At 32.1% G+C, this 13,893-nt stretch overlaps 4 protein-coding genes across 5 annotated transcripts; 3 read left to right on the top strand and 1 right to left on the bottom strand.

Moving 5' to 3' along the window:
- Window positions 1-1,341: 1,341 nt before the first annotated feature.
- Window positions 1,342-2,767, top strand: Cycc (cyclin C). Its single transcript, XM_078176689.1, has 5 exons — window positions 1,342-1,643; window positions 1,718-1,824; window positions 1,956-2,162; window positions 2,238-2,489; window positions 2,565-2,767. Exons 1-5 carry the CDS (start codon window positions 1,612-1,614, stop codon window positions 2,765-2,767), a joined length of 801 nt encoding a protein of 266 aa, XP_078032815.1. The 5' UTR covers window positions 1,342-1,611.
- A 520-nt stretch (window positions 2,768-3,287) lies between these two features.
- Mrn (general transcription factor IIH subunit 4 marionette) lies at window positions 3,288-6,519 on the bottom strand. Of its 2 annotated transcripts, XM_078176687.1 has the most exons (7): window positions 5,497-6,515; window positions 5,292-5,416; window positions 4,973-5,178; window positions 4,589-4,762; window positions 3,802-3,888; window positions 3,501-3,716; window positions 3,288-3,424 (listed from the first exon to the last, which is right to left on the bottom strand). In XM_078176687.1, the coding sequence occupies exons 1-7, from the start codon at window positions 6,008-6,010 to the stop codon at window positions 3,343-3,345; spliced, it is 1,404 nt and encodes a 467-aa protein (XP_078032813.1). In that variant the 5' UTR covers window positions 6,011-6,515; the 3' UTR covers window positions 3,288-3,342. The 2 variants fall into 2 exon arrangements, with proteins under 2 accessions (XP_078032813.1, XP_078032814.1); XM_078176688.1 differs by lacking the exon at window positions 3,288-3,424 and having other exon boundaries at window positions 3,552-3,706; window positions 5,497-6,519.
- A 258-nt stretch (window positions 6,520-6,777) lies between these two features.
- Nd-24 (NADH dehydrogenase ubiquinone) lies at window positions 6,778-8,600 on the top strand. The gene is made up of 4 exons (XM_078176868.1): window positions 6,778-6,997; window positions 7,572-7,634; window positions 7,703-8,161; window positions 8,289-8,600. The coding sequence occupies exons 1-4, from the start codon at window positions 6,962-6,964 to the stop codon at window positions 8,460-8,462; spliced, it is 732 nt and encodes a 243-aa protein (XP_078032994.1). The 5' UTR covers window positions 6,778-6,961; the 3' UTR covers window positions 8,463-8,600.
- Window positions 8,601-12,533: 3,933 nt separating this feature from the next.
- On the top strand, window positions 12,534-13,673 carry Aps (diphosphoinositol polyphosphate phosphohydrolase 1 Aps). Its single transcript, XM_078177124.1, has 3 exons — window positions 12,534-12,991; window positions 13,125-13,280; window positions 13,374-13,673. Exons 1-3 carry the CDS (start codon window positions 12,893-12,895, stop codon window positions 13,668-13,670), a joined length of 552 nt encoding a protein of 183 aa, XP_078033250.1. The 5' UTR covers window positions 12,534-12,892; the 3' UTR covers window positions 13,671-13,673.
- The last annotated feature ends 220 nt before the right edge of the window (window positions 13,674-13,893 follow it).

The raw sequence follows: 13,893 nt of genomic DNA, 5'->3' as shown, positions 1-13,893 counted from the left end.
ATTTTTGTAAGTAATAATCGGAAAGTTTTTATAAATAACTTTTATTTCAAGTTTTACCTTTCTTAAGTACGTTTTATAAAAAAAAATAATAGATAAAAAAAAATTTTTATTATAGATTCACTTAAAATTCCAACTGATATAAATAATCAATGTGTAAATTCATACAAATTGTGCATTTCATAGATGTTACACTTACTGGTTGTTAAGGATTTTATCATTTTTTATTTAGATAATTTATTAATACCGATCTATAATTCCTCAAGGTTTTAGCTATGCGATTAGAACATTGTAATTTATTATTTTATATAAAGCAGTATTGACTTTGCTGCTTTTATCGGCTTGCGTATCCTTATTTAAACGTGTCCCTGAACGTGGAACATTCATTTTCCGGTACATTTATTCGGCCGATGTTAAGTCGTAATTGCGGATCGATGATAGCGCAAATTAACGTCTAAAATACTGTACCGTAATTATACGCAAGACTAAAAATAAAATGGTGTCATGAAAACTATATCGGGCATTATTATACTTTTTACGCAAGGATTAAAAATTCGACCTAGTAATCTGAGCACATTAATGTCTATAGTATACTTTAAATTATTTATATTTTCAAACGAAAAATTGATTGGAACAAATTCTCAATATATTCGGTGGTAAAATTTCTGTTTCGGTTAAGAATAATTAAGATTTTGTTTTAGAAGTCTTATTAAATAACGTGATTAGTAATCGATAAATGTTAACTGTGCGGAACATTAGGCATTACTTCATTCTTATACACCCACGTATAAAAAGAAATATTGATCCACCTATATCTTTGACTAAATAATTTTATATGAACATATTTTGAGTATAATGTATGCCATATAGTGTACTTTACCATAGTACTATTAATAATAAATGTATAAAATATATCTACTAATAGTATAAACAGTATCTAGTACATCTAAGTATTGATAATTTAGAATTCAGGATTGTTATACATTTTTGTATACTAAAATTTTGAAAACCTCGATATATTTAAAAGTGTAAAGTTGCTGGTTTCTATTTCACTTTTGTATAATATTGTTAATGTAGATTTGATTTGCATATATACCAAATTTTGATTCTCTCCATACTGCATTAACACCAGAATATTGTATATTTTGTTAAATATTTATCTTCTATTATCATTCTAAAGTGAATTCCAGTAAAGTTTTCTCCTATATATTTTTGTATAGTTTTTGATGGGTAAAAGTTAGTTTGAACAAATCAACAAATCGCCTGACAGCATACATAGGGAACTTTGGAATACATAGTGAATCATGACGAAATACTTTTCTCTACAATTAGTACAGTCACTTTCAAAAATTACTGAAATCGATAAAAATTTTAAAAATACAAAAACATTCGCTTGATAGTGTTTTAAGAAATCATGAACATAAATGTCACCAGTGACCAGAAAAATATTATGTATTGACGTTTCCGAATGTTATACCGAGGGCGTATAACCACGCAACGATTGAAAAAAATGGAAGTTAAATGAATCGATTCGGTAGTAAACCAGAGAACAGTCAAAAAACTCTGAACCGTGCAAAATTGTTTCTCGGTTGCAATAATTAATGTAACAATAGTATGGCTGGCAATTTTTGGCAAAGTTCACACCAGTAAGATATTTATATAAGTATTACTACCTATTACAATCGTGTGTTGTTAGTTATTCAAGTATTTTATGTTCCAGCCAACAATGGCTTCTAGATAAACAAGACCTTGTCCGAGAACGGCAACATGATCTTTCTATTTTAACAGAAGAAGAATATCAAAAACTATTTATCTTTTTCTCAAACTGTAAGTTACATTCATAACCTATATATTATTATAATATTCTTATAACCATAAATTATACACAACTAAATACAGTTATTTATGATAATTTTATTTTATGAGATATTTTTATAATAACTTTTTGTTTCTTTTAGTGATTCAAGTTCTAGGTGAACAACTGAAACTCAGGCAACAAGTTATTGCTACAGCAACTGTTTATTTTAAAAGATTCTATGCACGTAATAGTTTAAAATGTATAGATCCATTGTTGTTAGCACCTACATCAGTTTTTTTAGCATCCAAAGTAGAAGAATTTGGAGTTATTTCTAATACCAGGTTAATTACAACTTGTCAAACTGTAGGTATGTAACTGACTCTATAAACTATATGAATTAAAAATTAATATATCATTTAATACGTATTACACATGTTTCCAGTAAAAAATAAATTTAATTATGCATACTCTCAAGAATTTCCATATCGTACAAATCACATTTTGGAATGTGAATTTTATCTTATGGAACATTTAGATTGTTGTTTAATTGTTTATCAACCATATCGTCCGTTATTGACGCTTATTCAAGATGTGGGCCCAGATGATCAGTTATTAACACTTACTTGGCGTATAATTAATGACAGTTTACGAACAGATGTTTGTCTACTATATCCACCCTATCAAATAGCAATTGGTAAGATAATATACATATTTCAGTAATGCATTCAAATAATATATGATTTAAACTTTTATAAATCATGCATTGTAGGATGTTTACAAATAGCTTGCGTCATACTACAAAAGGATGTAAAGTCATGGTTTGCTGAACTGAACGCAGACATGGAAAAAATTCAGGAAATTGCTCGGTATATTATTAATTTATATGAGCTATGGAAAACATATGATGAAAAGAAAGAAATTCAGGGATTATTAAATAAAATGCCAAAACCAAAAGCTGCACCACAGCGCTGACAAGAAGAAACTTTGCCTTCTAATATTTGGAACTGATAACAGCATTTTTTAAAACAAGTGTGAACAATTTATTTAAAATTAAATAAACGATATAATTTAAAAATTCTATTGTAGCTTTTTGCTTCAAAAAGAATATCCTAATTGAATATCATACAGTATAAAAACATATTGTGTGCCCTGTGCAATGAGGGTCAATTTTACAAACTTATATTTAACATTATAAAATTATTTATCTATTGTATAAATTGGTGAAATTTATAATTACATAATAACGGTAACAAATTATTACCTCTTCAAAATACTCACTCATTTGTCAATTTCCTTAAATTTGCGAAAAATACATTACTTAAAATGATTTATACATATCATGTCTTAATATAAACAATTGAAATTTCCTTTATCATATTGTTCATTTTTAATTTATGATAATTTAATGATATAATATATAGGCGATTTTTTGGTGTACGTATTTAATAAGTCACTTATATTACAAGTACTAAAGTTAAGAAAATACAGCATAACTAAATATAAAAGTTTTCTCGTATTCTGGCACATAATCTTAGAATTTTGTTTGACTAACTGGAACCTTTGGAATATCGTTTCCAGAATTTTTTCACATCGTCGTGTCCTGCCTTTGTAACTACCATGGTTCGTTTTCTAAACAATAAGAATATTAAGTTTTATATATGTTCTAAGTGAAATGGAAAAAGTTCATTTTATAAAGTATAATTACCTTTCACTTTGCCAAATTAATACTCCAGTAGAAAGGGCATGATCTCTAAGTACTTCAAAATCAGTCTGAGAAAGAAATTGACTATATAAAACCCCTTCGCTAAATATAAACCTGTTTCTTTCATTTTCCCACAATTTAATTTGATCTACAATTGTAGGTGGTAAAACTGGAGGACCTGCCTCTATCATTTTACTGTGAGCATGTTGCTGCAAATAACTGTTAATATAGCAAGGTGCAAATTAACTGTTTTCTTTCATATTTTTCAATGTTTTGCGAAGAAAATTATTTTTGAAAAACATACCCTACAATTTGAGTTGCTGTGATACCACTTTTTAAAGCTTGACGAACAGAGTCTCTTGTTAATATTGATACGACCAAATTTGGAAACCTGTAAGAAAATATTAATAAGTATTGTGCACGCAATAAAGAGTTAAACAAAATAATGGAAGCATCATCTATAAACCTATATTATATTTTAAAGATTAGAACCAAAAAATTATACACATTACTCAAAGATATCCTCTAAAGACAAAATATTTTTATTAACTCTTAGGGCTCTATGGACGCATATATGCGTTTGGCGAAAGTCGCCGTTTTAGCCGAAGGAAGCAGATATGCGTTTACTCTAAGCCATAAAGACCGTTAGCGCTAGCCGCGCGCCGTCCCCACGGACCGTTTCGGCCGGGAGTATTTAGAGCCCTAAAGGTTAAAATAAAGTTGAAACCAGAAGAAGTGTGCTAAGAATTATTTCTTTAACCCTTCAGCTATCTACAGATTTTTATTAAACATTAATCAATGTATTAATTTATCAATAGCCTAAGGCTGCACGTTATTAAAAGTTAATTAATAGATGCCTGAATATGTACAGAAAAGTGTCAAAAATTTAATAAAGATGACATAAAAAATATTTGTGACTACATTTATGAAAAGACACTGATAAACAAAGTTTACAGATATGATATATATATTTCATATGTATTAAAAGTCAAAGATAATCTTACTGTATATTAACGAAGAATTATTTTAACATAATATTTCCATTATTTTATACAACTCTTATATATTTAAATATATATTTTCAAAAATACCTGTACAACATTTCACAGAACAGACCGAGTAAGGCAACTTGTAAATTTGAATTTGTATAAGCATATACTCTGTAATTTGTTTCAACAACAATATAACCTTCTTTTTCTGGATCCCTAGATAATGGTTTGTTTTGTCCAGTAGCAATATTTAATGCTAATCGTGTAGGATAAAATCTGAAAATATAAAACATTTTATTAACATAAAGCAACTGATCTTTAACATATTATAGATATGGACAAATTTTTGAATGATAATTACATGCAACAAAGCAAAACAATTTATATTTTATTTCATGATTTGTTGACACCTTCATTTCTTTAGCAGACGATTTACTATATCACTTAAGTGCAATCATACTGTGTATTATTAATAGCAAGCGTTACCTTCCAGCTTTTCGTTTCCTTTGATAAACTAGGCCAAATTCGCGTAAATGTTGTAAAAATGTTAGTAAACCCTCAGACATTCCTTCAGTACTATAATCCTTACCAAGTGTAGAAAAATTTAATTGAAAGAGAAATGTAAGACATTCAACTAAATCGAGACCTCTTGCTTCTATTGTGTCTAAATATTGTAAAATGAAGTACCACACCTGGAATTAGGTTCAAAGAAAATAAATATTATATAGTTGCTATATTAATAAAAGAACTTGTGATTATTGTAAGTACTTTATATATCAAATTTTATAAATCTATTCTTTGCTACCTGCGATGCAGTTTCTAATAACAGAAATTGAAACCCAGCTTGTGTAATAACTGGACTTCCATCAGCTTCATCTCGTTTCATTAATCCAGCATGCAAAAGTATTCTGACGGCATCAGCAGAAATACCTGTAAAATAATTATTAAACAATGTTATTAAATGTTTGTTAACTGTATTTCTTGTATCTTCTTTTACTTAAGATAAATACCTTCTTGTTGTTGTGAACCAACCATATAGTGCAAGACACATTCCCATCTTTCCAACGCATATGAATCTAAAAATGCTACGTCTCTTGGTTTACTATCGGTTTCCATTTGATTTGACATGGTCCATGGTTTTCCACCACCCAGTAAAACAATTTTTAGATTTTTTTTAAATGTAGCATTAAGAATCCATCCAGGTAATCCTCCTGGTATGGAAACTTCCTTCCACACATTCAATTCGTTTAATATTGACACTACCTTCTGATGTTCCTCAAAGTAAAGTTTAGAACACCAAGAAGCAATGACTGCTTGAGGTACTGGTTGTTCGACAAATAATAATCGCATGACATAGTGCTTAGCTATTACGGGCAATTCACGAAAGACAGCTAAACAAATTGGAGGATTGTGATAGAGTTTATTCAATATTTCCGGAGGTCGTGATTTTAAATATTCTTGAAGATTCTTAGATTGCAGTCCAGTGGGTCGTAACAAATTCTTCCCGGTTATTGTACTTGACATTATTTTCTTTATTTAAGATGAAATTATGTGTAACATTGACGTTAAAAAGTTGTATTTATAAATGTACAAATTTTCTTGATACTATTTGCTTTTTTTGTATGAATAATAGTATAAATGGTGTACACATTTAATAATATACATGAAATAAACATTACATTGTACAATATATATGAACTAAATGTCTACAACTTTATTTTTCTTCTTTAATAATTGAACGCACTCGCGGCGCGGAAATTCTCGCGAACGTACAATATAAACTACTACACCATAAAACATGAAAGAGATTGACCATATGCGCATAGATGATGTTCATCTCAACACTTAGCCCGTGTAATAGCCTTTGATACACCTTCAGGCCGTAGCTTGATCCGTTAGCAAGCGTCGATATAGTAATTTTCTTTGCTCTGATTGTCTGACAATTCGCACTGAGGCAGGATCTACCACGAATTGGATGCGTAGTGAAATGGTGGGGATGTGCGTGTCAGCTTAGGGAGTAAAAAAGCGTACAGAAATAAGTCCCATTACTCTATATAACATATACAACAATGGTATCTTACTCCCTAATCCTGTTCTTACACCCTAAGATAGCGCGCACATTCCTATCATTTTACTGCGCTTTCAATTCGTAGTGAATCTTATCTCAGCAGTGAATTGACAACCAATCAAAACAGAAAAAATTTTTACGTCAACCCTCGCTAACGGATCAATCTGCGGCCTGGAGGTGTGCAGAAATAGGACCCAATGCTGTACAAGCATAGAATATTGCGCTGTGTGTTTCAGAGGGAGCACAGGCGACGGATGCACGAAAATAGCGATTAAGTTCTCGTCTGTGTGGACAAATACAATCATACGAACATATGACAATTTGTAGTAGTACATAAACGCGTAACAAAACAAAGAGACATAAGTTTGGGACAATTTTCATAATAAATATACGATTATTGCATAACAATGTTTGTTACTTCGCGTGTCATTCGTGCTCTCAATGTGAGTTATTATATATTTTAATATATTGTAACTTATGTTATCATAACCTCTTCATTACTCTTACATAACTATTAATTTGGACATATATATTTTTAAAAAGTCTATTAATTTTAGATTAACGTTAACTGTACATAATAAAACTGCGTACTTCTTTCATTTTATAATCTTTCGAAAACAGAACGAAAGCTTTAAATAGAAAGATACATCAATTCAAAATTACATGATTACATCAAATGTCACATAGTTTTACCATATATATTATAGAGTTTCGTTGATACTATTTACTTATAATTATGAATGATATAAATAGATTTAAACTGTAAATAAATTTAAACAACGCATTATGTTATCAGTGTTCGTATTTTATATCATCTAAAGTAAAAACCTATTTTACAAATTAATGAAATGTATATATTAATTAATTTGCGGAAATTAAAATTTGTAATTATTATTTAATTGTAGTATATCTTTAACTAGATGTGTTATTTATCTTTTAACATACTATAACTTAACATCTATTTAATTAATGCAATGCTATTTATATGTAAATTAATAATATATTTTATTTATACAGAACTGTAAACATGTTAGAGGGCTACACAATTCAACGATTCGTACATCAGATCAACTCTTTGTTGTACGTACTCCTATTTGTAACATAAATACATTTGTAAATAAGATATTTATATCACATTTAAATTCTAGCATAGAGACAGTGAAGAGGACAATCCAAAAATACCATTTGAATTTAATGAAGCAAATAAAAAACGTATTGAGGCCCTCATGAAAATGTACCCAGAAGGGCATAAACGTGGTGCAATGATCCCTCTGCTAGACTTAGCTCAACGCCAGCATGGATGGCTACCTATTTCTGCTATGCATAAAGTGGCAGAAATATTGAATCTACCCAATATGAGAGTCTATGAAGTAGCTACATTTTATACTATGTTCAATAGACGACCAATGGGGAAATACCATGTTCAAATCTGTACATGTACACCATGCTGGTTACGAGACTCTGATTCTATCGTAGATGCTGTAACTAAAGCTACAAATTGTAAAATTGGAGAGATGTCTGCAGATAAATTGTTTACAATATCTGAGGTTGAATGCCTTGGAGCATGTGCTAATGCACCAATGTTTCAAGTTAATGATGACTATTATGTAAGTATATCTATAATTTGACATGCTCTTTACACACTTAATGGGACTGAAAATATTTCTATGATTTCTTAAAAAAAAATTTATGTTGAAGGGTATACAATTTGTAAGTAAATAATATTTCTTATAGGAGGACTTAACTCCAGAAAGTGCTACTGCTATAATAAATGGATTGAAGAAAGGTGAACGACCACCGCCAGGTCCACAAACTTCAACCAGATTTGCTGCAGATCCCGCAGGAGGATTAACATCGCTAACATCACCACCACCAGAACCTGGTTTTGGTGTTAGATCCGACTTGTAATTTTTTCCTTACAAAGTTAGTTTGTTGTATAATATGTAAGTGATGAAGGAATAATTAAGTATTTAAATAGATCATGTAGCAATAATTAAACAACTTAAAGTTTAATTTATTGCTCCTTAAGAATATTTTTTTAATGTATCACTTATTTTTATTTTATTTAAAACTTTTACCCTTTTTTATTAATAAATAAGTCGTTACCTAAGATGTAGAAAGTTAATCCCTGTTTATTAACGTTGCAATTGATACAAAATCATTAGAAGTGTAGGAACTTAAAAATATGAAACTGAGAATAATTTTCAAAAGTACATTATGACTTCTAAATGTCAGAATTCCTAAGTTCTCGAGTTTCGTCGAATACAATCATAAATTGAAAACGTTTACAAATAATTGTTAAATACAACATTAAAGTATCGTTTAATGTATTTAAGAGTGCTAATCTATAGGTTGAATGCCTGCCACACCGTAGTACTAACAACGCATTGTATTTGTATTACGTTTTATTTATTACGTCATTTTTATTTGACATTCTATGTAATTTTCTTCGATGTATACCTATAATATGTACTAATTTACTTGTTCATATGACAAACACAGCACGCAATCAACCATGAATAAGGCTTGATTGACTGCATTATATTGAGGCTACTACAGCCTTTTCCATTTACAACACTATTCTTTAAATTTTCGGTGGTGAGCATCCCCACTTTTCGCCCACATGCGCGCGATGAAGTTTTAACCTACTCAAACCTATTCTCTTCCATAACATCCTGCAATGCTATGCCATCTTCCCTCAAAACAAAACATAAATGTATATAATGTATTAAAATTAATTTTATTCATAGCAAATAATGTTTCATGTAATTTATCGGGTTCAATCAATATGATCCGTAGCGGTAACCTCAAATTTGGAAACATGTCATGTCCATTATACACCACTATACAGGAATAACCGTGTACATTGATATACGCTGCTGCACACCACACCACGGCCTCCTCGTGAGACCCCCACCCAATTCGCATTGCGTTTGCGTTTGCGTCTAGACTATCAAAGAGAGGAGAGAGGATAGCTGTATTCCCCTCATTTCTCCTCAATCGGCCATTTTGCTACACAGCGTTGCGTTATGCCAAGGTTTATTACATACCGGCTCGCGCGCACTTGCATGTGTATGTAATACATATGTGCAGTAGTGCCTCCTATCGCGAGCGATTTCTATTTCCTCTTTCTGAGCGTCTTTATCCCCATCATTTTAATGCGCATCCAGCTCCGCGCAGTTGGTTTAGAAAGAGAACGGAAAATGATCAAGAGAAATAGAATGAAATTAGCGGGCTCTATGTGTGAGTGTCCACATGGATGACAACCTGGGCCGTCTTATTTTACCGTGCTCGCGATCTCACTCTCTTCGCGCATCCGTACCCCTGGTGCTCTATATGTATGAAACATGCGGCGCGATATTTGACTTGTACTTTTCGGCCCGTAGAATTCCCAACTACAGAGCCCACTGTATTATAAATTTTTCATTTCTAAAATCTTTGTAAGTTACTCTTTAGATAAAAATTGCTAATTTATAAATCTACAAAATTTTGTTTATTCAGCTATCTCAGTAATCGTCAACTGCGAAAAGTACAAAACAAAAACAATGAGTAATAATAAAACAGAGCTGAAACTGAATTATTAGAGGTACAAATTATTGAAGATTTTAATGATTCACCGACAATTCCGTGATTCTGGATTTGAACCTCGTGCAATACTTTCAGGCCCAGGCGAAATTCCATCACCACCTTCATCCTGCATAGATCATTACTGCGCATTTCATGGCCCGAGATTTGGGGTTGTAAACTGCACAGGCTAGCGGGCTCGAGGCTGAAAAGGTCTGGCATGTACCGGTCTCGGCGAAAGGGATTTCTGTAAGAATCGGTAATCCTTTTATTGCTAGTCTTTCTCCCAGCAAACCATTATATTAGTAAAATATATATTTGAAACAATAGGAATAATTTTGACCTAGGCGAAATTCTACCGCCACTATTGCACAGATCGTTATTGCGTACTTCGTGACTCGAGATTTGGGATCGTAAACCGTTAGCATGATGGATCTGAATCCGTAAAGACCTAGCATGTGTTAAGGCTCGGACAGAAAGGATTTCTACAGGTACTGGTAATTCTTTTATTGCTGATTCAGATACTTTCTTTCGTGAAACTATTCTTTTATAGAATATAAATTGAAAAACTGCATATGAAATGCATGTTTATTCCACGAAAAAAATTATTTCGATTACTGTATGCAAATTGATCTGGTCTTTGTTGCCTTCGTATAAATTTCATCAATATAATTGTCCGAATGAATATTCTTCTCTGTCAGATATTTTATTCGAATAATAATTATTTATTATCTCAACAAATTATTCAATCTATTTATTCTAGGAAACTGTCCCGTCTATTTATTTGATCGAAATATTTTGTTTATTTATTCGGGTATTGTATAATTATTCAAACTATGAGGCGGATATTTGTAGTAGTTATACGAAGACATTGAAGACCAGTTCAAATGGCATACAATATGCAAGAATAGGTTGAAACGGGAATGGGAATGGTTTTCAGGATCGGGATACGATCTAGAAACTGTCGGATTTCCTGAGAATGTTCTGGTTTCCCCAATCAGGTTCAGGTTTTCCGAAAACGTTCGGGATTTCTTAAAATGCTGGGATTCAAGAACCCGTTTTTTTTACTTGAACGAAGTCCTTGTTTTAGATTTGTTTATATTTGTTGTTGAAGTTAGTTTCATGGAATAAACATGTATCTAATATATAGTTTTTCACTTTGTATGCTATGAAATAACGATTCTGTGAAAGAAAGTATCTACACCAGCAATAAAGGGATTCCTGATACCTATGAAAACCCTATTCATCCAAGCTCTGGCATATGTTAGGCCTTTTTGACTTCGTGCCTGGTCGGACGGGCGATTTACAACCTTAAATCTATGGGATACGAAGTGTGCAGTAACGATTTCGTCCAGTTTGAAATTGTCTCAACTATTTCAAATAAATATTTCACTAATATAATGGTTTCCCGGAAGAAAGTAACCTAGACCAGCAATAAAAGGATCACTGATACCTGCGGAAATACTTTTCGCCCGAACCCTGGTATACGAGACCTTTTCGGCCTTAGGCCCATCAGGTTAAGCGATTTACTACCCAAAATCTCAGGTCACGAAGTCTGCAGTAACGATCTGCGCAGGATGAAGGTCAAATTTCGCTTTGGCGTGAAAGTATAGCGCGATGTTCAAATTCTAGAATTACAGGCTGTAAAATTCGACTTTACGTTTTTTCAAAAGTGAAAATGTCGATAACCGTAAAGAATAAAATTTTCAATGTAATCCAGACTGACAAACAACAGCCATCTCCTTATATTCCTAATTTTATTATAGATTGTGGATCAAAATTTCTACTAGATTTGAAATTGTTCCATATAGTTCTTTAGTTTTTCTTGATAGTAAATTGCTCCAATCTACAATATTTCTGAACTTTAATGTTTAAGTTTCTCTGAAAATAAGTTTCAGCTTTGTTTTACAAACTTTAAAAATAAAAATCGTATAAAATTTCGATATTATTCGTTGCTTTCGAAACTCCTTCTCGTAGAGTACCATATTGACTGCTAGAATTAATAAAATGTATTTAACATATAAACTGTAGCTGACAGGTTTTCAAATACTTTAGTAACTGTAAAAATGGTTGCCGTATCAAAACATTAAAAATGTTTGGTTGAAAATCGTATGGGGCATAAAGTATAAATTGAACCTCGCGCCGAGTGTTCAAATGAAGTAAGAGGCAAACGGATGCGCGAATAGAGTGAGATTATAAACATGATAAAGTGAGACAACCGATATTAGTTGTCGGTGTAACTTGTTTCGCTCGTATTGTGTAGATGTCGTGCTTTCTTTTTCGCTGTCACTTTCTCTCTTTGTTTAAAACTGTGAGGGCGGTACATACTTCTTAGCTGTGACATGTCGACCAATCAGGGGAAAGCAATTTCTATACCTGCTCCTATATATCTGTGCGCTTTGCTCCCGACAACGTTCAGTGCAGCTCAGTATGCCGAGGCACTACTGTGAGAATATTAGTCTAGAGGGAGTTAGTTGCCTAGTGAATGTGAATACTTTAAAAGTTTTGAGGTTATAGCAAATTTTGTGCAAGGATAACATTCGTGGTGTTATTGTGATACAGTAATATTTAAATACAAAATCGTCCCTTAATTCGGACGAGTGATTGAACTTTTAAATTAATTATATGAGCAATGAAAGCTCGCGTGTTAATTCTATGTCGATGACATGTCGGCTTCAAATAACGTTAAAACAATGCGGGCGCATAGACTGGCCTATCTGGCCGTCTGACAAATATGAATTTGTGGCATAATTTCGTAATTTTCATAATTGAACATGGTCAAAGAAAAACCAAATTCAATTCGTATTTACGATTCGGAAGGCTACAGACGTAGGGCTGCATGTATCTGTGTCAAAAACGATCTTGAGGATGAGGTAAGCCAGCAGATGGCAGCCGATATTTTTTTCTTCAGAGAAATTGTTTTCGCTCTAATATTATTCATTATCATTCTTACTAATGTGCAAATGAAGTATAGATAAAAATTTTCTACCATTTATAATGTTACAGGTACTTTTGGTTACATCCAGTCGAAGACCAGATAGTTGGATAGTGCCTGGTGGTGGCGTTGAACCAGAAGAAGAACCTGCAGTAACTGCATTACGAGAAGTAAGGGAGGAGGCTGGTGTGTTAGGACAATTAGGCAGATGTCTCGGCATATTTGAGGTAATAAAATGTGTTATATTTATATCAATGTTGAAGTAATAATGGTAATTATTAATAAGTATTATGAGGTGTAACAAAAATCTGTTTTTATAGAATGTGGAACACAAACATAGAACACAAGTATGGGTTATGCGAGTAACAGAAGAACTACCAGAATGGGAAGATTCACGTGCTATTGGTCGAAAGCGAAAGTGGTTCACTATACCAGAGGCCTTACTTCAGCTTGCTCAGCACAAACCCGTCCAACGTTCTTACATACACAGCCTCCACAATACGAATCCACGACATAATCCCAATATTTCACCACCTCACCATTCACATACCACTGTAACATCGATTCAGTTAATGAATAATTCTAGTAACAATTCCCATCTTAATAAACACAGCTAATATTAAATACCATCCATTTGCGTGAACAATTGCCATCAAATGTTAAATATTTGTTGCTGCTCCTTTCTCGTTAAATGTTTATGATAACAGCTACAGTTGTATTTTGTATGTAAAAAAACATGGCTTATATCTCGTCCTTTTTTTCTTCTTTTCCTGTTATTAGTAGTACAGTTGCTACAAATCATGTTACTATAACTACTAGTACTAGTACTGCTATTACATA

The sequence above is a fragment of the Augochlora pura genome, chromosome 3, assembly GCF_028453695.1.
Source record: "Augochlora pura isolate Apur16 chromosome 3, APUR_v2.2.1, whole genome shotgun sequence".
Classification (NCBI taxonomy): Eukaryota; Metazoa; Arthropoda; class Insecta; order Hymenoptera; family Halictidae; genus Augochlora; species Augochlora pura.
The sequence above is the reverse complement of the archived record's forward strand: the minus strand, read 5'-3'. Positions and strand labels throughout refer to the sequence as shown.

Coding starts and splice junctions, on each gene's coding strand:
- Mrn (XM_078176687.1), bottom strand. CDS start 6,010: ATGTCAAGTACAATAACCGGGAAGAATTTGTTACGACCCACTGGACTG. Junction 4,763..4,972: donor AGGAAACGAAAAGCTGGAAG/GTAACGCTTGCT, acceptor TTATATTTTCAG/ATTTTATCCTACACGATTAG. Junction 3,717..3,801: donor ACAGCAACTCAAATTGTAGG/GTATGTTTTTCA, acceptor CTATATTAACAG/TTATTTGCAGCAACATGCTC.
- Nd-24 (XM_078176868.1), top strand. CDS start 6,962: ATGTTTGTTACTTCGCGTGTCATTCGTGCTCTCAAT. Junction 7,635..7,702: donor CATCAGATCAACTCTTTGTT/GTACGTACTCCT, acceptor TTTAAATTCTAG/CATAGAGACAGTGAAGAGGA. Junction 8,162..8,288: donor AAGTTAATGATGACTATTAT/GTAAGTATATCT, acceptor TATTTCTTATAG/GAGGACTTAACTCCAGAAAG.
- Cycc (XM_078176689.1), top strand. CDS start 1,612: ATGGCTGGCAATTTTTGGCAAAGTTCACACCA. Junction 1,644..1,717: donor TTTTGGCAAAGTTCACACCA/GTAAGATATTTA, acceptor TTTATGTTCCAG/CCAACAATGGCTTCTAGATA. Junction 2,163..2,237: donor TACAACTTGTCAAACTGTAG/GTATGTAACTGA, acceptor ACATGTTTCCAG/TAAAAAATAAATTTAATTAT.
- Aps (XM_078177124.1), top strand. CDS start 12,893: ATGGTCAAAGAAAAACCAAATTCAATTCGTATTTACGATTCGGAAGGC. Junction 12,992..13,124: donor AAAACGATCTTGAGGATGAG/GTAAGCCAGCAG, acceptor ATAATGTTACAG/GTACTTTTGGTTACATCCAG. Junction 13,281..13,373: donor GATGTCTCGGCATATTTGAG/GTAATAAAATGT, acceptor CTGTTTTTATAG/AATGTGGAACACAAACATAG.